The 25,281-nt window shown below is 40.4% G+C and overlaps 1 protein-coding gene across 1 annotated transcript; it reads left to right on the forward strand.

Moving 5' to 3' along the window:
- Positions 1-636: 636 nt before the first annotated feature.
- On the forward strand, positions 637-23,889 carry cthrc1b (collagen triple helix repeat containing 1b). Its single transcript, XM_067449489.1, has 4 exons — positions 637-785; positions 16,550-16,768; positions 17,593-17,809; positions 23,503-23,889. The coding sequence occupies exons 1-4, from the start codon at positions 669-671 to the stop codon at positions 23,649-23,651; spliced, it is 702 nt and encodes a 233-aa protein (XP_067305590.1). The 5' UTR covers positions 637-668; the 3' UTR covers positions 23,652-23,889.
- Positions 23,890-25,281: the final 1,392 nt, after the last annotated feature.

Below are 25,281 nucleotides of genomic sequence, written 5' to 3' on the forward strand. Positions count from 1 at the left end.
TATTGCACAGGTGTCAACCTATCACGGCCCCACGCTTGAGTTCACTGAGCTCCTGAGAGCGACCCATTCTTTCACTAATGTGTGTAGAAGCGTCTGCAGGCCGAGAGCTGGAGTTATACACGGATTGAACACCTGAACTCAGAGATTTGGAGGGGCGGCCCAATACTTTTGGTAATATAGTGTAATTGTTAACTCTAGGTAAATAGTGAGCAATTTGAAATGTCAAGCAGAATAACCCAGGATTCTGGCTGACACTATAGTTCAAGTATGAGAAGTCCTAGTTGTCATCTGTGAACATTTACACATTAACAGCTGAAAAAGGTTTTCATATATTGCTAACAAAAAGTCTTTGTTACATCATAATTGGACAAGGGAGAAAAGGTCATCTCACCTCGCCTGTGTAAAACATCAGTAGACTCCACTGATAAAACCATCAGAAATATTGATTCTTGTTTTATGTCATATCATATAACCCATTATATTCCAATTCTACATGTAGAGAGAAGTTTCAACGCCGGTCTGGGAATAATTGGTCCCTGGAGACACACATCAGCCCTCCCCCCCCCCCCCCCCCCTCCCCCTCTCTCTCTCTCTCTCTCTCTCTCTCTCTCTCTCTCATCTAGAGCTCAACAGACGTGAGAAGCCCTGTCCTCTCAAAAACCTCAGATATGGGACACTTCAAGACACCAGTATTGATCGTCTCCTTATTATTATTAACATGTTGTGAAGCAGAGAAATTAAAAACCAGAGGTCTGCGCCAGAAGGATGTTGACTACATGGAGAAAGTAAGACTTTTATGTATTTATTGTATCATTTCTGTGGCTTTTTTGCTTGCAAAAAATGGGCATGTTGCAAAACGTATTTAAAGGAAACTGACTGGTTGCACTCCAGACACTTAATTACTTAATGAAGATGTTTGTCCTATAATTACAGTCAAATGTTGACCTGAGTAGCTCAGATCATTCATTCTTGGACTAATAATTTGACCAAAAAAAAAGTTGAGATCTCGTCCCAACTTCTACAGGACTTGAGAAGCATTAAGTAACATTTGAGATATTAAAACGTATGTATAATTTAAGTATAGGTCATTATAAAAGCATACAATGCATTATATCTCTTCATAAATAATTGTAACCAAAGTGAAAATGCATTATAATATTCGCTATATAATATATTCTTTGTCGTGTTTTAATGCATTATACTTTCTAAAGGTGAGTTCAATAAATAGATAATATTCATAAGGTGCATTACAAGCCATAATTAATGCATTCAAATACTTTTATAATGCATTATATATAGGCTTTAAGTGGGCTTTATTGTCTGAAAGAGGTCGTCAGATCATCAGAGACTTCACTTATCAGAGTATGAGTGACTATTAAATAATTTGCAGCGCTGGCAGATTTTCTCTTTAAGGAACCAACTTTATAACTGGTTTTTCTGCAGACAGTGCAAGGTTTTCTTATTGACTAAAGCCAATATTGAACAATGCTGTACAGAAGTGAGAAGAATCAGAGTCACAGGGAGCAAAAGTTAGCTAAGCGTAACAATGGATTGATTCCTCAGAAGAGCTCTAGCTGCAGATTTATGGATACGTTGGACCCACTTTATATTAGGTGGCCTTAACAACTATGTACTAACATTTTATTTAAATTATTGTGTACATATATGTTTTTACATTGTGCTTACATTTTAAAAATTAGCCGTATGTAATTACGTCTGTAATTAATTTCTGTAGTTACATTTATAATTACACTATTGACACTTCCCTTACACCTAACTCTACCCTTAAACTGACCCACACCACCACACCTGCTCCTAACTCTACCCTTAAACTGACCCACACCACCACACCTGACCCTAACTCTACCCTTAAACTGACCCACACCACCACACCTGCTCCTAACTCTACCCTTAAACTGACTCACCACCACCACACCTGTCTCTAACTCTACCCTTAAACTGACCCACACCACCACACCTGCTCCTAACTCTACCCTTAAACTGACCCACACCACCACACCTGTCTCTAACTCTACCCTTAAACTGACCCACACCACCACACCTGCTCCTAACTCTACCCTTAAACTGACCCACACCACCACACCTGACCCTAACTCTACCCTTAAACTGACCCACACCACCACACCTGCTCCTAACTCTACCCTTAAACTGACTCACCACCACCACACCTGTCTCTAACTCTACCCTTAAACTGACCCACACCACCACACCTGCTCCTAACTCTACCCTTAAACTGACCCACACCACCACACCTGCTCCTAACTCTACCCTTAAACTGACCCACACCACCACACCTGTCTCTAACTCTACCCTTAAACTGACCCACACCACCACACCTGCTCCTAACTCTACCCTTAAACTGACCCACACCACCACACCTGCTCCTAACTCTACCCTTAAACTGACCCACACCACCACACCTGACCCTAACTCTACCCTTAAACTAACCCACACCACCACACCTGACCCTAACTCTACCCTTAAACTAACCCACACCACCACACCTGACCCCAACTCTACCCTTAAACTAACCCACACCACCACACCTGACCCTAACTCTACCCTTAAACTAACCCACACCACCACACCTGTCTCTAACTCTACCCTTAAACTGACCCACACCACCACACCTGTCTCTAACTCTACCCTTAAACTGACCCACACCACCACACCTGTCTCTAACTCTACCCTTAAACTGACCCACACCACCACACCTGTCTCTAACTCTACCCTTAAACTGACCCACACCACCACACCTGACCCTAACTCTACCCTTAAACTGACCCACACCACCACACCTGACCCTAACTCTACCCTTAAACTAACCCACACCACCACACCTGTCTCTAACTCTACCCTTAAACTGACCCACACCACCACACCTGTCTCGAACTCTACCCTTAAACTGACCCACACCACCACACATGTCCCTAACTCTACCCTTAAACTGACCCACACCACCACACCTGTCCCCTAACTCTACCCTTAAACTGACCCACACCACCACACCTGTCCATAACTCTACCCTTAAACTGACCCACACCACCACACCTGACCCTAACTCTACCCTTAAACTGACCCACACCACCACACCTGACCCTAACTCTACCCTTAAACTAACCCACACCACCACACCTGTCTCTAACTCTACCCTTAAACTGACCCACACCACCACACCTGTCTCTAACTCTACCCTTAAACTGACCCACACCACCACACCTGACCCTAACTCTACCCTTAAACTGACCCACACCACCACACCTGACCCTAACTCTACCCTTAAACTAACCCACACCACCACACCTGTCTCTAACTCTACCCTTAAACTGACCCACACCACCACACCTGTCTCGAACTCTACCCTTAAACTGACCCACACCACCACACATGTCCCTAACTCTACCCTTAAACTGACCCACACCACCACACCTGTCCCCTAACTCTACCCTTAAACTGACCCACACCACCACACCTGTCCATAACTCTACCCTTAAACTGACCCACACCACCACACCTGACCCTAACTCTACCCTTAAACTGACCCACACCACCACACCTGTCTCTAACTCTACCCTTAAACTGACCCACACCACCACACCTGACCCTAACTCTACCCTTAAATTGACCCACACCACCACACCTGTCCCTAACTCTACCCTTAAACTGACCCACACCACCACACCTGTCCCTAACTCTACCCTTAAACTAACCCACACCACCACACCTGTCCCCTAACTCTACCCTTAAACTGACCCACACCACCACACATGTCTCTAACTCTACCCTTAAACTGACCCACACCACCACACCTGACCCTAACTCTACCCTTAAACTGACCCACACCACCACACCTGTCTCTAACTCTACCCTTAAACTGACCCACACCACCACACCTGCCCCTAACTCTACCCTTAAACTGACCCACACCACCACACCTGTCCATAACTCTACCCTTAAACTAACCCACACCACCACACATGTCTCTAACTCTACCCTTAAACTAACCCACACCACCACACATGTCTCTAACTCTACCCTTAAACTAACCCACACCACCACACATGTCTCTAACTCTACCCTTAAACTAACCCACACCACCACACATGTCTCTAACTCTACCCTTAAACTAACCCACACCACCACACCTGACCCTAACTCTACCCTTAAACTGACCCACACCACCACACCTGTCCCTAACTCTACCCTTAAACTGACCCACACCACCACACCTGACCCTAACTCTACCCTTAAACTAACCCACACCACCACACCTGTCCCTAACTCTACCCTTAAACTGACCCACACCACCACACCTGACCCTTACTCTACCCTTAAACTAACCCACACCACCACACATGTCTCTAACTCTACCCTTAAACTGACCCACACCACCACACCTGACCCTAACTCTACCCTTAAACTGACCCACACCACCACACCTGTCCCTAACTCTACCCTTAAACTGACCCACACCACCACACCTGTCCCTAACTCTACCCTTAAACTAACCCACACCACCACACCTGTCCCCTAACTCTACCCTTAAACTGACCCACACCACCACACATGTCTCTAACTCTACCCTTAAACTGACCCACACCACCACACCTGACCCTAACTCTACCCTTAAACTGACCCACACCACCACACCTGACCCTAACTCTACCCTTAAACTGACCCACACCACCACACCAGTCTCTAACTCTACCCTTAAACTGACCCACACCACCACACCTGCCCCTAACTCTACCCTTAAACTGACCCACACCACCACACCTGTCCATAACTCTACCCTTAAACTAACCTACACCACCACACATGTCTCTAACTCTACCCTTAAACTAACCCACACTACCACACATGTCTCTAACTATACCCTTAAACTAACCCACACCACCACACATGTCTCTAACTCTACCCTTAAACTAACCCACACCACCACACATGTCTCTAACTCTACCCTTAAACTAACCCACACCACCACACCTGACCCTAACTCTACCCTTAAACTGACCCACACCACCACACCTGTCCCTAACTCTACCCTTAAACTGACCCACACCACCACACCTGACCCTAACTCTACCCTTAAACTAACCCACACCACCACACCTGTCCCTAACTCTACCCTTAAACTAACCCACACCACCACACCTGTCCCTAACTCTACCCTTAAACTGACCCACACCACCACACCTGTCCAAAACTCTACCCTTAAACTGACCCACACCACCACACCTGACCCTAACTCTACCCTTAAACTGACCCACACCACCACACCTGTCCCTAACTCTACCCTTAAACTGACCCACACCACCACACCTGTCCATAACTCTACCCTTAAACTGACCCACACCACCACACCTGTCCATAACTCTACCCTTAAACTGACCCACACCACCACACCTGACCCTAACTCTACCCTTAAACTAACCCACACCACCACACCTGACCCTAACTTTACCCTTAAACTGACCCACACCACCACACCTGACCCTAACTCTACCCTTAAACTGACCCACACCACCACACCTGTCCCTAACTCTACCCTTAAACTGACCCACACCACCACACCTGACCCTAACTCTACCCTTAAACTAACCCACACCACCACACCTGACCCTAACTTTACCCTTAAACTGACCCACACCACCACACCTGTCCCTAACTCTACCCTTAAACTGACCCACACCACCACACCTGTCCCTAACTCTACCCTTAAACTGACCCACACCACCACACCTGACCCTAACTCTACCCTTAAACTGACCCACACCACCACACCTGACCCTAACTCTACCCTTAAACTGACCCACACCACCACACCTGTCCCTAACTCTACCCTTAAACTGACCCACACCACCACACCTGTCCCTAACTCTACCCTTAAACTGACCCACACCACCACACCTGACCCTAACTCTACCCTTAAACTGACCCACACCACCACACCTGACCCTAACTCTACCCTTAAACTGACCCACACCACCACACCTGACCCTAACTCTACCCTTAAACTAACCCACACCACCACACCTGACCCTAACTTTACCCTTAAACTGACCCACACCACCACACCTGTCCCTAACTCTACCCTTAAACTGACCCACACCACCACACCTGTCCCTAACTCTACCCTTAAACTGACCCACACCACCACACCTCACCCTAACTCTACCCTTAAACTGACCCACACCACCACACCTGTCCCTAACTCTACCCTTAAACTAACCCACACCACCACACCTATCCCTAACTCTACCCTTAAACTAACCCACACCACCACACCTGTCCCTAACTCTACCCTTAAACTGACCCACACCACCACACCTGTCCCTAACTCTACCCTTAAACTGACCCACACCACCACACCTCACCCTAACTCTACCCTTAAACTGACCCACACCACCACACCTGACCCTAACTCTACCCTTAAACTGACCCACACCACCACACCTGACCCTAACTCTACCCTTAAACTGACCCACACCACCACACCTGCTCCTAACTCTACCCTTAAACTGACCCACACCACCACACCTGTCCCTAACTCTACCCTTAAACTGACCCACACCACCACACCTGACCCTAACTCTACCCTTAAACTGACCCACACCACCACACCTGTCCCTAACTCTACCCTTAAACTGACCCACACCACCACACCTGACCCTAACTCTACCCTTAAACTAACCCACACCACCACACCTGACCCTAACTTTACCCTTAAACTGACCCACACCACCACACCTGTCCCTAACTCTACCCTTAAACTGACCCACACCACCACACCTGTCCCTAACTCTACCCTTAAACTGACCCACACCACCACACCTCACCCTAACTCTACCCTTAAACTGACCCACACCACCACACCTGTCCCTAACTCTACCCTTAAACTAACCCACACCACCACACCTATCCCTAACTCTACCCTTAAACTAACCCACACCACCACATCTGTCCCTAACTCTACCCTTAAACTGACCCACACCACCACACCTGTCCCTAACTCTACCCTTAAACTGACCCACACCACCACACCTCACCCTAACTCTACCCTTAAACTGACCCACACCACCACACCTGACCCTAACTCTACCCTTAAACTGACCCACACCACCACACCTGACCCTAACTCTACCCTTAAACTGACCCACACCACCACACCTGCTCCTAACTCTACCCTTAAACTGACCCACACCACCACACCTGTCCCTAACTCTACCCTTAAACTGACCCACACCACCACACCTGACCCTAACTCTACCCTTAAACTGACCCACACCACCACACCTGTCCCTAACTCTACCCTTAAACTGACCCACACCACCACACCTGACCCTAACTCTACCCTTAAACTGACCCACACCACCACACCTGACCCTAACTCTACCCTTAAACTAACCCACACCTGTCCCTAACTCTACCCTTAAACTGACCCACACCACCACACCTGACCCTAACTCTACCCTTAAACTAACCCACACCTGTCCCTAACTCTACCCTTAAACAGCCCTTGCTCCCGAAATAATGTTGACATGTTGGTTCCCAAAAGAAACTGAAGACTACAGAGACACCGCCCCCTTTTGTAGGTCACGCCCCATTTTGGAGACATCTAGTCTGCAGTTTTACCTACTTGGCTCCTCCTCAGACCAGTGTTACTAGCGTTGACAAATAATTTTTTTCATAATTTCTTAAAACAGCATTTACATATAAAAAAAGTGCTTTGGCCGACCACAACAGGTTTTGTGCCGAATTTTGGACCCCCTGCCAAATTATTACCCCCCCTCATTTAAATCCCTACCTGATTGCCTAACCCCACCCCTAATCCTAACTGCTCCCCCACAACTAACCCTAAATCTACCAATACGGTTGTCACACATAATCCCTATCGACAAACCATTGTAAAATGCGGACAACATTTAAAATAAAAAAAAATCGAATTATCTATAATTAGTCATCTATAGATATATACCTATCTATATATTTTTTTTAAATCTAATGATTTTGTACCGTATCCATGTAATTTTCTATACATTAACACTTTTCTGCAACCTATAGCTGCGCGCACATCCTATATGTTTACAAAACAGACAGTTGGTCTATTGAGTTCACAGATTAACGTCGGTGGACTTGAAATTGAATAACAGTTTGTACTGCCGTCTTTCTGCGGTTGAAACAACATTTCTTCTGAAGTTCATTCATGTTTATTTGCCACTATAAATTAACTAGAAGGAAGAGATGATCGTTTCACAAGCAGATTTAACGGAGGCGCTACTGCGACCCGTCACCACACATTAAAGAGCCACAAAACAGCATTTAATGTTTACATTTCTTTAAAAAATTACAACATTTTAGGCTTGAGATATCGTTTCATATTAAAAGTAACCTGCTCTGTCCTGTCTGTCAGTGCATTCTCAGTATAATTTTTGCTCTGCGATGTGTTTTTTACTGCGTGAGAATGTGAGTGTGAGTGTGTGTGTGAGAGAGAGAGAGAGAGAGAGAGAGAGAGAGAGAGAGAGAGAGAGAGAGAGAGAGAGAGAGAGAGAGAGAGAGAGAGAGAGAGAGAGAGAGAGAGAGAGAGAGAGAGGCTTGTCGGACATAGCAACAGTAGCTAAAAGGGCGGGTCTTTGCGAACGACTGGAAGTTAATTTGTCCACATTTTAATGTGCTTTTTAAAAATTTTAGACGGATGCTGAGGCATTTAGGTCGGGTAGAATCTGCGCTTTCTGACCCAGTTTGTTTGCTGGTGTCGAAATACTTTTTAGGGAAACTCTATGGCACAGACATGGAAAGCAGAATAACTCCCCTTTTTTCCCCAGAGAAACAAGTAGGGAAGACCGGGGAGGGTTGGGGTCATTTACAATTCCAATCTTTCCATTCAGGCACTAGTTATAAATCACTCTGATTCACTTCGCACATGCCCAGTTTAGTCCTTATTCCACATGATAAAGTAAAGCTCTGTGTCAGACATAGCAGATGTTAAAGTGAAAAAAAATATTTTGACGTAAGTAACTTTTTTTTACTTTGGTTATTTTTGTTATAGAAATTTTTGTTTTGTAGCCTAGTTAAACTCATCAAATATAAATTATGTTTATTGTGTGTCTGTGTAGATCATTTTGATGCAAGTTGTTAGTGCTAATGTTTTAGCTATTTGTTGTAGGTGAGCTAGTTCATGGCTATATGACTCGGGGTTATTTGTAAAAGACACACACACACGCACACACACACACACACACACACACACACACGCACGCACGCACGCACGCACGCACACACACACACACACACACACACACTCTGCGCCTAAACCTACCCAACACAGGAAACTTTCTGCATTTTTACATTTACAAAAGAACTCATTATGTATGATTTATAAGCTTTTGTATCCATAGGGACCTCAATTTAGGTCCCCACAGTGACACGAGTCCCTCCCAGTGACATGAGTCTGTGTGCATTCAGGTTGAAGTCCCCACCAGGCTAGAAAAACATGTACACACACACACACACACACACACACACACACACACACACACACACACACACACTGCCCCTAAACCTACCCATCACAGAAAACATTCTGCATTTTTACTTTCTCAAAAAAACTCCTCCTGTATGATTTATAAGCATTTTGAAAAGTGTAATATAAACAAAGGCACACACACACACACACACACACACACACACACACACACACACACACACACACACACACACACACACACACACACACACACACACACAAACACACACACACACACACGTTGAAGTGTTAAATTTCAATATTTTACTATATATGGCCAATGCTACTGAAAGTAACAAACATGCTTACACAATGTTTGTGTTCAAGTTACATTTATTATGGTCAATTACTATGACTGAGAGTGACAAAAACATCCAATATGGTATATTGAAAAGTCAGTGTTGAATAAAAAGCTTTCAAATTTTTTTTTTCATAATCCGTATTTCATAATGTTATATCTTACCCCAGGGTCTGTTACAACTAAACCTGGACTATGGGCTGAATTGTAACATTTCACATTTCACTTTGTGTTTGAAACTAAACGATCCATTTTCTGTGTGTGAAAAAAAAATCTAATTAAATAGCAGGCATTTGTACAGTATTGTTCAAAATAATAGCAGTACAATGTGACTAACCAGAATAATCAAGGTTTTTAGTATATTTTTTATTGCTACGTGGCAAACAAGTTACCAGTAGGTTCAGTAGATTGTCAGAAAACAAACAAGACCCAGCATTCATGATATGCACGCTCTTAAGGCTGTGCAATTGGGCAATTAGTTGAAAGGGGTGTGTTCAAAAAAATAGCAGTGTCTACCTTTGACTGTACAAACTCAAAACTATTTTGTACAAACATTTTTTTTTTCTGGGATTTAGCAATCCTGTGAATCACTAAACTAATATTTAGTTGTATGACCACAGTTTTTTAAAACTGCTTGACTTCTGTGTGGCATGGAGTCAACCAACTTGTGGCACCTCTCAGCTGTTATTCCACTCCATGATTCTTTAACAACATTCCACAATTCATTCACATTTCTTGGTTTTGCTTCAGAAACAGCATTTTTGATATCACCCCACAAGTTCTCAATTGGATTAAGGTCTGGAGATTGGGCTGGCCACTCCATAACATTCATTTTGTTGGTTTGGAACCAAGACTTTGCCCGTTTACTAGTGTGTTTTGGGTCATTGTCTTGTTGAAACAACCGTTTCAAGGGCATGTCCTCTTCAGCATAGGGCAACATGACCTCTTCAAGTATTTTAACATATGCAAACTGATCCATGATCCCTGGTATGCGATAAATAGGCCCAACACCATAGTAGGAGAAACATGCCCATATCATGATGCTTGCACCTCCATGCTTCACCCTCTTCACTGTGTACTGTGGCTTGAATTCAGAGTTTGGGGGTCGTCTCACAAACTGCCTGTGGCCCTTGGACCCAAAAAGAACAATTTTACTCTCATCAGTCCACAAAATGTTCCTCCATTTCTCTTTAGGCCAGTTGATGTGTTCTTTGGCAAATTGTAACCTCTTCTGCACATGCCTTTTTTTTAACAGAGGGACTTTGCGGGGGATTCTTGAAAATAGATTAGCTTCACACAGACGTCTTCTAACTGTCACAGTACTTACAGGTAACTCCAGACTGTCTTTGATCATCCTGGAGGTGATCATTGGCTGAGCCTTTGCCATTCTGGTTATTCTTCTATCCATTTTGATGGTTGTCTTCCGTTTTCTTCCACGTATGTCTAAATGAACTCAAAATATGTCTCTCTGGTTTTGCTCTCCATTTTAAGGCATTGGAGATCATTTTAGCTGAACAGCCTATCATTTTTTGCACCTCTTTATAGGTTTTCCCCTCTCTAATCAACTTTTTAATCAAAGTACGCTGTTCTTCTGAACAATGTCTTGAACGACCCATTTTCCTCAGCTTTCAAATGCATGTTCAACAAGTGTTGGCTTCATCCTTAAATAGGGGTCACCTGATTCACACCTGTTTCTTCACAACATTGATGACCTCAGTGATTGAATGCCACACTGCTATTTTTTTGAACACACCCCTTTCAACTAATTGCCCAATTGCACAGCCTTAAGAGCGTGGTCATGAATGCTGGGTCTTGTTTGTTTTCTGAGAATCTACTGAACCTACTGGTAACTTGTTTGCCACGTAGCAATAAAAAAATATACTAAAAACCTTGATTATTCTGGTTAGTCACATTGTACTGCTATTATTTTGAACAATACTGTATCTACACTGTAAAAAAAATGCTGTAAAAAAAGTAAGTAACTTGGTTGCCTTAAAATTTTGAGTTTATTGAAAAAAATTTTTTTTAGTTGATACAATGAAGGAAATTGGTTTAATAAATGGAAACTCAAAATATTATTGTATATAAACCACATAAACGTGATAAATCATAAAAATAGCTAAATTTGGCATGCTTCACTGCGTCATCATAAATAAAACACACACAATTACCCAATATGCTAACAAAATCTTTTAATAATATTTGAATAAAGGTTGTCGTTTCTCAAAAATCAATTCATCGTATTAACTCAAATTTTTAATTTAAATGAACTCAAAATTTTAAGGCAACCAGGTAACTTATTTTTTAAATAATTGTTTACAGTGTAGTTTGAATCACAATTTAAACACACTGGCTTAAAATTACTCTAAGATAAAGACAAAAAGGTCAAAAATGTTACAACCATCCCCGGTCTCCCCCATGTGAACTCAGCATGCATCCTGCAAACTAAAAATTAGCACCACAGTTAATAACAGCAACAGTGACTGGCATAATTGTTATGAATATTGCAAGCACCAGGTTATCATCATGAAGTTGAGACCCTGCAATCTTCATCCATAAACAAAAATTTTGAGCTCTCAAAATAATACTCATAAAGAAGTTTGCCTTCTGTTGAAGCAAACCACAAGGCGCTGCTTGCTTAATTTAAACCTGTACGACAAATTAGTTAGGAGGGTTTATCATAAACTGTAATCAATGCAATAAAACAAATCCAGGGCACTATTGATCTCGGACCGGTGGAAAATATAAAATCCTGTATCAGAGCTACCCGATCACTGAAAGGTGTTTTATTGTAAATGATTGTATCAGCTAGCCCTTCCACTAGATTCATCATTGTAATGAAAAACAGCAGCGGCGGGTAGATTATATGGAGGGTGAATTCTTCATCCACAAGCATCCCTAATGAAGCTGGCTCGGGAAGATGATGCTCGGTGTGTTGAAGGCATTGTTTGCGGGACACTCGGGTGTGTTCTGTTCTGTCAATAAAATGCAGTGAAGCGTCGAGGCACGGCAAGCTTATAAATATGAATACTTTTCACTTCCTGGCTCGCCCGTGGCCTGTATCGGGAAGATTTATTACCTATTTAAGGGCCCTTATTTCCACAGCTCTCTGCTCTCAGGCATGCTGATTAGAAGCTGCATTACTCTTGTAGAAGGGACTCGGGCGACAGCGGAGCCAGACCTCGTGCGTGATGATGACGCGCCACCGACGCTTTATTGAGATGCAAATGTTTGCTGTGTTTTTTAAAATTATTATTATTTGAAGAAGGAACATGTAACAAACATAGCATAACATATAGTAGAACACAATCATTTGTAGCATTCTTCTGTCATAATATATTAAACATGTTAAGGGATACTCCACCGTTTTTTCATGTTATTCCCTTAAAGGCACACTGAAATCAAAATTGTTTTTAGTACAACAATGTCAGCCTTAAAGGGGGGGTGAAACACTCAGTTTCAGTCAGTGTCATGTCAATCTTGAGTACCTATAGAGTAGCATTGCATCCTGCATATCTCCGAAAAGTTTTTATTTTTTTAATAATTATATAAGAAAGATGCGCTGTTCCGAGTCTTTCCGAAAAAAGCCGAGCGGGTGGGGGCGTGTCGTGTGAGCGGAGCTAAATAATGACGTGTGCAGCAGCGCGCTGTGTGTTGAGTCGAGCGTCATCCCTAACAGCGGAAAAAAACTTTATTCAAAATAAAAATATGGCTTTTAATCAGATACAGCCATACATCTATGATCCGGAATCAGACCCAGAGGCTGCAGTTGAACAGGAGCAGCAGCAAAAACGACTAGAGCAGGACGTCTCTATGTGGTACAAGTTATACACTAACTATATAATATGCTTAGCGGCTTGTGTTATTTACATATTTATACTTGAATTATATCGTCGTATTTTTGTCTTTGAAGGTGTACATGTGGGAAGTGCAGTTGTGCACGTGTGTTTGTGTGTTTACGCGTGGTTTGTCTAGACAGTAAGCGGACTAAAAGCAGTCTCACTCACCGTTCTAACGTTGGGACTGCTCCATCCTTCAGCATTAGGCGATTGGGAAAATTCGGCGTCGAGCTGGGCCTTGTTTATGAAACAGTCGGCACCGAAATGCAGCGAACAGATATAAACATTCGCGCAACTCAGTTGCTGATCCGGAAAAGCAAATTACATCCACTGTTGCCTTAACGCGGGGTTTTTGGCGAATCTGTGCAGGACTGTCTTGGTCTGGCAACCAAAAACCCACTTTTTGGGTGACATTGTTATGTGCTATGTGTAATTGTCACCTGTCCAGCATCCTACAAGCCCCGCTTTGATGGGCGTAGGCTGTTGCTTTCGCTCTCTCCCTCGCTCTCTCTCACGCGCTTCCGGTAGAATTGTCCGTAAGGCCCATACAAGGAAATTCCGCCCCCACTAACGTCAATGGGGACGCATGATCTCAAAAAACTTGCCGAAACTTATGACTAACCGGAAGTAGTATTTTTGACAAAGAAATACTCCCATCAAACGTCCACCTTAACTTTTGAAACTTTGTCTATGTTTGGTATGGGATTCCAAGTCTTTAACAGTGTAAAAAGATCAGTATGCATGAAACAGCATTTCACCCCCCCTTTAAGGTTATGAATAAGCCGGTGTGTGTTCCAAAACAATGACAAAATTCACATTTACGAGATAAAAGCATTAAAAACTTACACTCTCTCACTTCCGTTAAAACAAATCTCAGATTTTGATGACATCATCGCGGACTTCACCTTCTCGTCAAATCTTCTGTCCAATCAAATGCTCTCTAGAATCTGAAGCCCCGCCCCCTACACTGCCGAAATCGGTCAGTTGTTCACACATTTACTAATTTCTACACGGTGAAAGGCACATAGCACACCATATATGTGATAGGAGGACGATTCAGGGTAAATATGCTTTCAGTCGAGGCGAATGAAGGCTGGTTTCACGTTAGTTTGACGCACCGCAGCATCGCGCTTTACAGACACGAGAGCGGATCATATGCGGGAGTCGGCGCAGACAACAAAACATATCGGACCCATCTGAATTCTGCACAGAATGCTGCATTTTAAAGCGATATGGAGATTATGATGATAAACGCTTCGAGGAAACTGGCTTTACCAAACAGAAAGGCTCCAACTGTGATATTATTAACGAAACGCTATTGGCTGTTACAAAAAGGGGAGGAGCTGCTAACAGCTGCCTTTTCAGGGGAAATCACGTCAACACATCGAATAATGCGGCGCGTTTCAAAGCACTTCAGTGGGGCTTTAACTAAGATGAGTTGATCCATCCCTCTCTCGTCTCAGTGTGTGCTCTTAATCTCTCTGACGCGCGGTGACGATCTGATAGCATTTAGCTTAGCCCACTAAGCCCAGTTCATTCACTATGGTACCAAACAGAGATCAAGTTAGAAGCGACCAAACACCTCCACGTGTTCCCTATTTCAATACAGTTACACCAATAGCTGAACGATCAAGTATGGTGACAGAAAATAAAACGTGGCACTTTTCTAAGCGGATTAAAAAGGAGAACTATAATGTATGGCGGAATAGCACTTCTGAGAGTACTTCGACTCGGCTGAAAAAGCCTCCCTCACGTCTCACAGATGTGAGGGAGGATTTTTCAGCCGGGACTTTTTACTGTGCTGAGTCGAAGTACTCTCAGAGTACCTCTCCCGGATTTTGATACCCAAAAGTTGACAGGTATGTCTTAGCAGTGTGAACATGTCACAGCAGCGCCGAGCGAACGCACAGAGTAACGTCATAACATCTTTTTAAACACACTTAAATGTATCTAATATGATAAACAGAGCTGCTTTACCTTATAATCATGACCGGAAAAAGCGGAAATAGTGCGCGCACGGCGACTATGTCCCGTCCCGTCATAATAAAAGTCCCGGTACTCGCGAGCCGCGTGTTTGTGTAACAATTGCTCCAGCGGCCGTGCTCATCTCCTCAACACTCGGTCATGCTAATTTTGTGAGACAGGAATTTTGGGTTTTCATGAGCTGTATGCCAAAATCATCAGTATTAAAACAATAAAAGACCGGAAATATTTCAGTTGGTGAGCAATGAATCTAAAATATATGAAAGTTTAATTTTTATAATTACATTATGGAAAATAATTAACTTGATCAAAATATGCAATTTTTTTGAGAAGGACCTGTATTTCATCTGCAGCAGCATTGTGAACTTTTGTAATGACACGTTTGGCCATTTACTTTTAAATGCATCATTATATTTAAACTTTAAACACATAAGGAGAGTCTCTGCATTAAAGACACACACATGGCAGATCAACGAGCGGCTACATTTCTCTCCGATACGGCAGGAGATTAAACTGAATGTGGAGGATTTAAACTGTGTGATGATTGACAGGGCAGTTAAACAGTTATGGGATGCTCGTAACTAAACGACAGAGTCCGTTAAAGATGGCGAAGTAGTCCCGAAGCTTGCATTCTTTTCTGCTACACTCTCAAAAGTATCTACTTTTTCTTCACAAAAAGAGTACATACTTTTAGGACGTAGTATAAGTCGGCGAATTGGGACGCAGCAGATGTGTCAAGAACAAGCTGCGAGAACTCCCAAACCGGGGCTGTGAGAACAAAATGACGTAATTTTTTTCTCGCAGCCCTGGGGAGCGATAACTTTTTTCTCTGTTCTTGCGGAGTATGTTGAAGCCTTTAGAGTTGAATCCTGTGTGTTTCAGTATTCCGGCTGCCTCCAGGGTCCGGCCGGGAATCCGGGAAGGGATGGGAATCCGGGAGCGAATGGGATCCCAGGCACTCCGGGCATTCCAGGCCGGGATGGGGCGAGAGGGCAGAAGGGCGAGTGTGTGACGGAGAGGTTTGAGGAGCCCTGGAAGCCCAATTACAAGCAGTGTGCCTGGAACGCTCTCAACTACGGCATTGACCTCGGCAAAATCACAGTAAGATGTGACAAATCACACATGGGGGTCGGAAGCAAATAAAAAGTGGGTGGGTCCTCTCTCTTAGAATTTGTTTTACTGGAGTAACATTAGATGCCATTTACATTAAAAACAAATATACCTTCGTTTTCTAAACGATTCATTAAGCCAGACAAATATATGGAAATCAGTGAGTTATTAACCATGGCTTTAGTGTAGGGGTAAGACTCATGGCATCAAGTTTAGATGCTAATCGATCCGAGGTTCGAATCTGCCTTTTGCTGAACTCGCTCTACTCCCTTTTCCCATCACATATCAGATCGGAAAGGAATTTATTTTCAATGAAAATTGAGAAAATATTAGAAAAGTGGAAATAAAGCGTCTAACATGTTTTTAATAATAAGTGTTTCTCGGTTAGGGGTAGGTGAACATACATGAATTAGAGACGATAAAATTGAGTCGGTCCAATATCATTGGTCGTAAAAAGTGGGTGGGTCTTGTCCCACACACACACAATGGTTCCGACGCCCATGCAGTCACACCATCCCAGCATTCAACTGCTCATTACTGGAAGCGGCTTTTATTTGAATATTTTCAGTTTTTAATTTAACTTTAGCTTTAGGCATTTTGCTTATATATATATATATACTTTTTAATAAAATTTTAGTTTTACTACTTCAACTTAGATGGTAATTGTTTCTCATGTAGTTGTTTGTAAAAAATGTATTTGCATGCCACCTCAGTAATAAAACTCGCAGTGCATTCGGATGGTGATTAATGCTGCATTCCAGGCAACCCGTAAGCCAAGTTTGTCCAACCTTTTTTTGTTGTTCATCCGTCCTCAGGAGTGCACCTTCACTAAGTTTCGAGCGGAGAGTGCTCTCCGGGTTCTGTTCAGCGGCTCGCTCAGGCTCAAGTGTAAGACAGCTTGTTGCCAACGCTGGTACTTCACCTTCAACGGGGCCGAATGCGTCGCTCCGCTGCCTGTGGAGTCCATCATTTACCTGGATCAGGGAAGCCCAGAGTTCAACTCCACCATCAACATACACAGAACCACATCAGGTGAGAAACGTCGGATGATGACTGTAACACCCTAAAAATCCCAATGCACAACTATAACGATAAAGTTAAAAAATCCCAACGCACAACTATAACGATAAAGTTCAAAAATCCCAATGCACAACTATAACGATAAAGTTAAAAAATCCCACTGCACAACTGTAACGATAAAGTTCAAAAATCCCAACGCACAACTATAACGATAAAGTTAAAAAATCCCAATGCACAACTATAACGATAAAGTTCAAAAATCCCACTGCACAACTATAACGATAAAGTTCAAAAATCCCACTGCACAGCTATAACGATAAAGTTAAAAAATCCCAATGCACAACTATAACGATAAAGTTAAAAAATCCCACTGCACAACTATAACGATAAAGTTCAAAAATCCCACTGCACAACTATAACGATAAAGTTCAAAAATCCCACTGCACAGCTATAACGATAAAGTTCAAAAATCCCAATGCACAACTATAACGATAAAGTTAAAAAATCCCAATGCACAACTATAACGATAAAGTTAAAAAATCCCAATGCACAACTATAACGATAAAGTTCAAAAATCCCACTGCATAACTATAACGATAAAGTTAAAAAAATCCCACTGCACAACTATAACGATAAAGTTAAAAAAATCCCAATGCACAACTATAACGATAAAGTTCAAAAATCCCACTGCACAACCATAACGATAAAGTTCAAAAATCCCACTGCACAACCATAACGATAAAGTTCAAAAATCCCAATGCACAACTATAACGATAAAGTTCAAAAATCCCAATGCACAACTATAACAATAAAGTTCAAAAATCCCACTGCACAACCATAACGATAAAGTTAAAAAAATCCCAATGCACAACTATAACGATAAAGTTCAAAAATCCCAACGCACAACTATAACGATAAAGTTAAAAAATCCCACTGCACAACTATAACGATAAAGTTCAAAAATCCCAATGCACAACCATAACGATAAAGTTCAAAAATCCCAATGCACAACCATAACGATAAAGTTCAAAAATCCCACTGCACAACTATAACGATAAAGTTCAAAAATCCCAATGCACAACCATAACGATAAAGTTAAAAAATCCCAATGCACAACTATAACGATAAAGTTTAAAAATCACAATGCACAACCATAACGATAAAGTTTAAAAATCCCAACGCACAACTATAACGATAAAGTTTAAAAATCCCAACGCACAACTATAACGATAAAGTTAAAAAATCCCAATGCACAACTATAACGATAAAGTTTAAAAATCACAATGCACAACCATAACGATAAAGTTCAAAAATCCCACTGCACAACTATAACGATAAAGTTAAAAAATCCCAATGCACAACTATAACGATAGTTTAAAAATCCCAATGCACAACTATAACGATAAAGTTCAAAAATCCCACTGCACAACTATAACGATAAAGTTCAAAAATCCCACTGCACAACTATAACGATAAAGTTCAAAAATCCCAATGCACAACTATAACGATAAAGTTCAAAAATCCCAATGCACAACCATAACGATAAAGTTCAAAAATCCCAATGCACAACCATAACGATAAAGTTCAAAAATCCCACTGCACAACTATAACGATAAAGTTCAAAAATCCCAATGCACAACCATAACGATAAAGTTAAAAAATCCCAATGCACAACTATAACGATAAAGTTTAAAAATCACAATGCACAACCATAACGATAAAGTTTAAAAATCCCAACGCACAACTATAACGATAAAGTTTAAAAATCCCAACGCACAACTATAACGATAAAGTTAAAAAATCCCAATGCACAACTATAACGATAAAGTTTAAAAATCACAATGCACAACCATAACGATAAAGTTCAAAAATCCCACTGCACAACTATAACGATAAAGTTAAAAAATCCCAATGCACAACTATAACGATAGTTTAAAAATCCCAATGCACAACTATAACGATAAAGTTCAAAAATCCCACTGCACAACTATAACGATAAAGTTCAAAAATCCCACTGCACAACTATAACGATAAAGTTCAAAAATCCCAATGCACAACTATAACGATAAAGTTCAAAAATCCCAATGCACAACTATAACGATAAAGTTCAAAAATCCCAATGCACAACCATAACGATAAAGTTCAAAAATCCCAATGCACAACCATAACGATAAAGTTCAAAAATCCCAATGCACAACTATAACGATAAAGTTCAAAAATCCCAATGCACAACTATAACGATAAAGTTCAAAAATCCCAATGCACAACTATAACGATAAAGTTCAAAAATCCCAATGCACAACTATAACGATAAAGTTCAAAAATCCCAATGCACAACTATAACGATAAAGTTCAAAAATCCCAATGCACAACTATAACGATAAAGTTTAAAAATCCCAATGCACAACTATAACGATAAAGTTTAAAAATCACAATGCACAACTATAACGATAAAGTTTAAAAATCACAATGCACAACCATAACGATAAAGTTCAAAAATCCCAATGCACAACTATAACGATAAAGTTCAAAAATCCCAATGCACAACTATAACGATAAAGTTCAAAAATCCCAATGCACAACTATAACGATAAAGTTCAAAAATCCCAATGCACAACTATAACGATAAAGTTCAAAAATCCAAATGCACAACTATAACGATAAAGTTCAAAAATCCCAATGCACAACTATAACGATAAAGTTCAAAAATCCCACTGCACAACTATAACGATAAAGTTTAAAAATCCCAATGCACAACTATAACGATAAAGTTTAAAAATCCCAATGCACAACTATAACGATAAAGTTTAAAAATCCCAATGCAAAACTATAACGATAAAGTTTAAAAATCCCAATGCACAACCATAACGATAAAGTTCAAAAATCCCACTGCACAACCATAACGATAAAGTTAAAAAATCCCAATGCACAACTATAACGATAAAGTTCAAAAATCCCACTGCACAACTATAACGATAAAGTTAAAAAATCCCAATGCACAACTATAACGATAAAGTTAAAAAATCCCAATGCACAACCATAACGATAAAGTTCAAAAATCCCAATGCACAACCATAACGATAAAGTTCAAAAATCCCAATGCACAACTATAACGATAAAGTTCAAAAATCCCAATGCACAACCATAACGATAAAGTTTAAAAATCCCAATGCACAACTATAACGATAGTTTAAAAATCCCAATGCACAACTATAACGATAAAGTTTAAAAATCCCAATGCACAACTATAACGATAGTTTAAAAATCCCAATGCACAACTATAACGATAGTTTAAAAATCCCAATGCACAACTATAACGATAAAGTTTAAAAATCCAAATGTACAACTATAACGATAAAGTTCAAAAATCCCAATGCACAACTATAACGATAAAGTTTAAAAATCCAAATGCACAACTATAACAATAAAGTTCAAAAATCCCAATGCACAACCATAACGATAAAGTTTAAAAATCCAAATGCACAACTATAACGATAAAGTTCAAAAATCCCAATGCACAACTATAACGATAAAGTTTAAAAATCCAAATGCACAACTATAACAATAAAGTTCAAAAATCCCAATGCACAACTATAACAATATTGGCAGCAAGAAATTATGTTTTGTGTTTACTTTTATGTAATACTTTTAGAATTTTTTTTTCCAGTTGTTGAGCAATAAAAACAATGACAGCAAATCAGAATCGATCCGTAGCTAAAGCATTTAAAGCAACAGATGACAAAACTGCAGCACATGCTTATAATAAACTTACACTTCAGAGTGTAACATAGTCATTGTTATATTTATAATTATTGTTATTGTTATAGTCAGTTGGTGTGGATGCTAGCATGGTTATCGTTATCATTTTTATAATCATTGTTATAGTTATCATTATAGTCATTGCTATATTTATAATTATTGTTATCATTATAGTCATTGTTATAGTTATCATTATAGTTATCATTATAGTCATCGTTATAGTTATAATTATCGTTATTGTTATTGGTATAGTCATCGTTATAGTTATCATTATCTTTATAGTCATTGTTATAGTTATTATCGTTATAGTCATCATCGTTATATTGTTATCGTTATAGTCATCATTGTTATATTGTTATCGTTATAGTCATCATCGTTATATTGTTATCGTTATAGTCATCCTCGTTATATTGTTATCGTTATAGTCATCATTGTTATATTGTTATCTTTATAGTCATCCTCGTTATATTGTTATCGTTATAGTCATCATTGCTATATTGTTATCTTTATATTAATCATCGTTATAGTCATCGTTATTGTTATCATTATAGTCATCATCGTTATAGTCATCCTCGTTATATTGTTATCGTTATAGTCATCATTGTTATATTGTTATCGTTATAGTCATCATTGTTATATTGTTATCGTTATAGTCATCATTGTTATATTGTTATCGTTATAGTCATCCTCGTTAAATTGTTATCGTTATAGTCATCATTGTTATATTGTTATCGTTATATTTTTATTGTTATAGTCATCATTGTTATATTGTTATCGTTATAGTCATCCTCGTTATATTGTTATCGTTATAGTCATCCTCGTTATATTGTTATTGTTATAGTCATCATTGTTATATTGTTATCTTTATATTAATCATCGTTATAGTTATTGTTATAGTCATGTTATTGTTATCATCATTATAGTTATCATCATCGTCATCGTAATAGTTATTGTTAGTCATCATCGTTATAGTTAGTAATCGTTAAAGTCATTTTATTGTTATCATTATAGTCATCATCGTTATAGTTATCATTATCGCAATCGTAATAGTTATTGTTATAATCATCATCGTTATAGTTAGTAATCATTATAGTCATGTTATTGTTATCATTATAGTCATCATCGTTAAGGTTATCGTAATAGTTATTGTTATAATCTTCATCGTTATAGTTAGTAATTGTTATAGTCATGTTATTGTTATCATTATAGTCATCATCGTTATAGTTATCATCATCGTCATCGTAATAGTTATTGTTATAATCATCATCGTTATAGTTAGTAATCATTATAGTCATGTTATTGTTATAATTTTAGTCATCATCGTTAAGGTTATCGTAATAGTTATTGTTATAATCTTCATCGTTATAGTTAGTAATCGTTATAGTCATGTTATTGTTATCATTATAGTCATCATCGTTATAGTTGTTGTTATCGTTATCGATATATAGTCATCATCGTTATAGTTATTGTTATCGTTAGTCATCATCGTTATTATTAGTCATTGTTACAGTTATTGTTATAGCCAGTTATAGTCATCATCATAGTTAGTCATCATTATCGTTGTTGTCATAGTTATAGTCATCATCATCGTTATAGTCATCATTATAGTTATCACTATCCTTTAAGTCATCGTTAGTTATTGTTATCGTTATAGTTCTCATTATAGTTAGTCATTGTTATAGTTATCGTTATAGTCATTGTTATAGTTATTGTCATCATTATAGTCATTGTTATAGATATCATTATAGTCATTATTATAGAATTGTTATAAAATAATTTGCGTTAATGAGGGAACATAAAGACTTGAGTCGTGCTGTGATATAAAGTTCAACCAATAAAAGTGAGGCATGATTAATAAATTTAAGCGCTTTACGGCTCTAAACATTTCTGATTTGTCTAATCATTTTTACTGTAAGTCCAGACTTACTCGCAACTGCTGGTTTTAGTTGAAGGTCTGTGTGAAGGCGTTGGGAAAGGCCTGGTGGATGTGGCGATCTGGGTGGGAACCTGCGGAGATTATCCGCACGGAGACGCTTCCACCGGATGGAACTCTGTCTCGCGGCTGATCATAGAAGAGCTTCCTATGAGCAGCTGAATCTCCTCCTCTTCTGTCTGTCCAGTCAGTTTACAAACTTTTGCCTCTTGTTGTGCTTCTCACAATGTCTGAATGATATCCAAGCATCTGCTAAATGACTGAGGGACCAAAGACTGATCAAAACAGTGAGGCTATTTCGGTGAAACGCTCTGCATCATGTCAGTTGGTTTGATGTGTTGTAATCTAAAAGGGTTCATTCACTCGAAAATGTGCATCCTGTCATTAATTCCTCCTGTGGTTGGCCAGCCGTCAGACCTCCGCTCATCTTCACACACAGATGAAGATATTAGTGTTGAAATCCGATGGCTCAGAAAGGCCTTCATTGACACCAATGTCATTTCCTCTCTCAAGACCCATAAAGGCACTAAAGACGTCGATACAAAGCCCATCTCACTACAGCGGCTCTATGATCATTTTATGAAGACACGAAAATAGTTTTTGTGTGCAAAAAAACGAAATAACGACTTATATAGTGATTTATAGGCTGATTTCAGAACAAAGCTTCGAACCGTTATGAGTCAGTGAATCGACGTCTTTAGTGCCTTTATGGGTCTTGAGAGAGGAAATGGCATTGGTGTCAATGAAGGCCTTTCTGAGCCATCGGATTTCAACACTAATATCTTCATCTGTGTGTGAAGATGAGCGGAGGTCTGACGGCTGGCCAACCACAGGAGGAATTAATCACACAATTTACATTTTTGGGTGAACGAACCCTTTAATTGCAGTGGCTTTCACCAGACCCCTCACATCACATCATCTTGAACCTTGTTTATCACACGCCGCATTGAAAAATCATTTCTCAGAGAGCGATACGGACGAAAACCTCTTTTCAAGATGTAAAATCTATAAATTGCCAATTATCTTTAATGGTTTCCGATCTAAACACCACCTAATTAATGTCATAAACATACACCGATCAGGCCTAACATTAAAACTTATATTGTGTTGGTCCTGACCCGTCGAGGCATGGACTCCACTAGACCCCTGAAGGTGTGATGTGTTTCTGTCACCAAGATGTTAGCAGCAGATCCTTTAAGTCCTGTAAGTTGTGAGGTGGGGCCTCCATGGATCGGACTTGTTTGTTCAGCTCATCCCACAGATGCTCGATTGGATTGAGATCTGGGGAATCTGGAGGCCGAGTCGACGCCTCAAACTGGTCGTTGTGCTCCTCAAACCATTCCTGAAGCATTTGTGCTTTGTGTCAGGAGCATTATCCTGCTGGAAGAGCCACAGCCACCAGAATACCGTTTCCATGAAAGGCTGAACATGGTCTCAGCAATGCTTAGGTAGGTGGAGCGTGTCAAAGTAACATCCACATGGATGGAGGACCCAAGGTTTCCCAGCAGAACATTGGCTAAAGCATCACACTGCCTCCGCCGGCTCGCCTTCTTCCCATAGTGGATCCTGGGGCCATGTGTTCCCCAGGTAAGCCACACACATAAACCCGGCCATCCATAATGTAAGTTATTCCTGATCGGTGTATAAAAAAGCACCAATCAACATCCAAATGCTTTGCTTAGATTTCTAAATACCTGCACGTCTAAAAAAGGAGGCCAAGTTTAAACCAACTGATGCAAAAGTAAACTCTCATATTGAAAAGTTTGAGTCTGGACAGGCACTGCAAAAACTG

This window comes from Pseudorasbora parva, chromosome 7 (assembly GCF_024679245.1).
Source record: "Pseudorasbora parva isolate DD20220531a chromosome 7, ASM2467924v1, whole genome shotgun sequence".
NCBI lineage: Eukaryota > Metazoa > Chordata > Actinopteri > Cypriniformes > Gobionidae > Pseudorasbora > Pseudorasbora parva.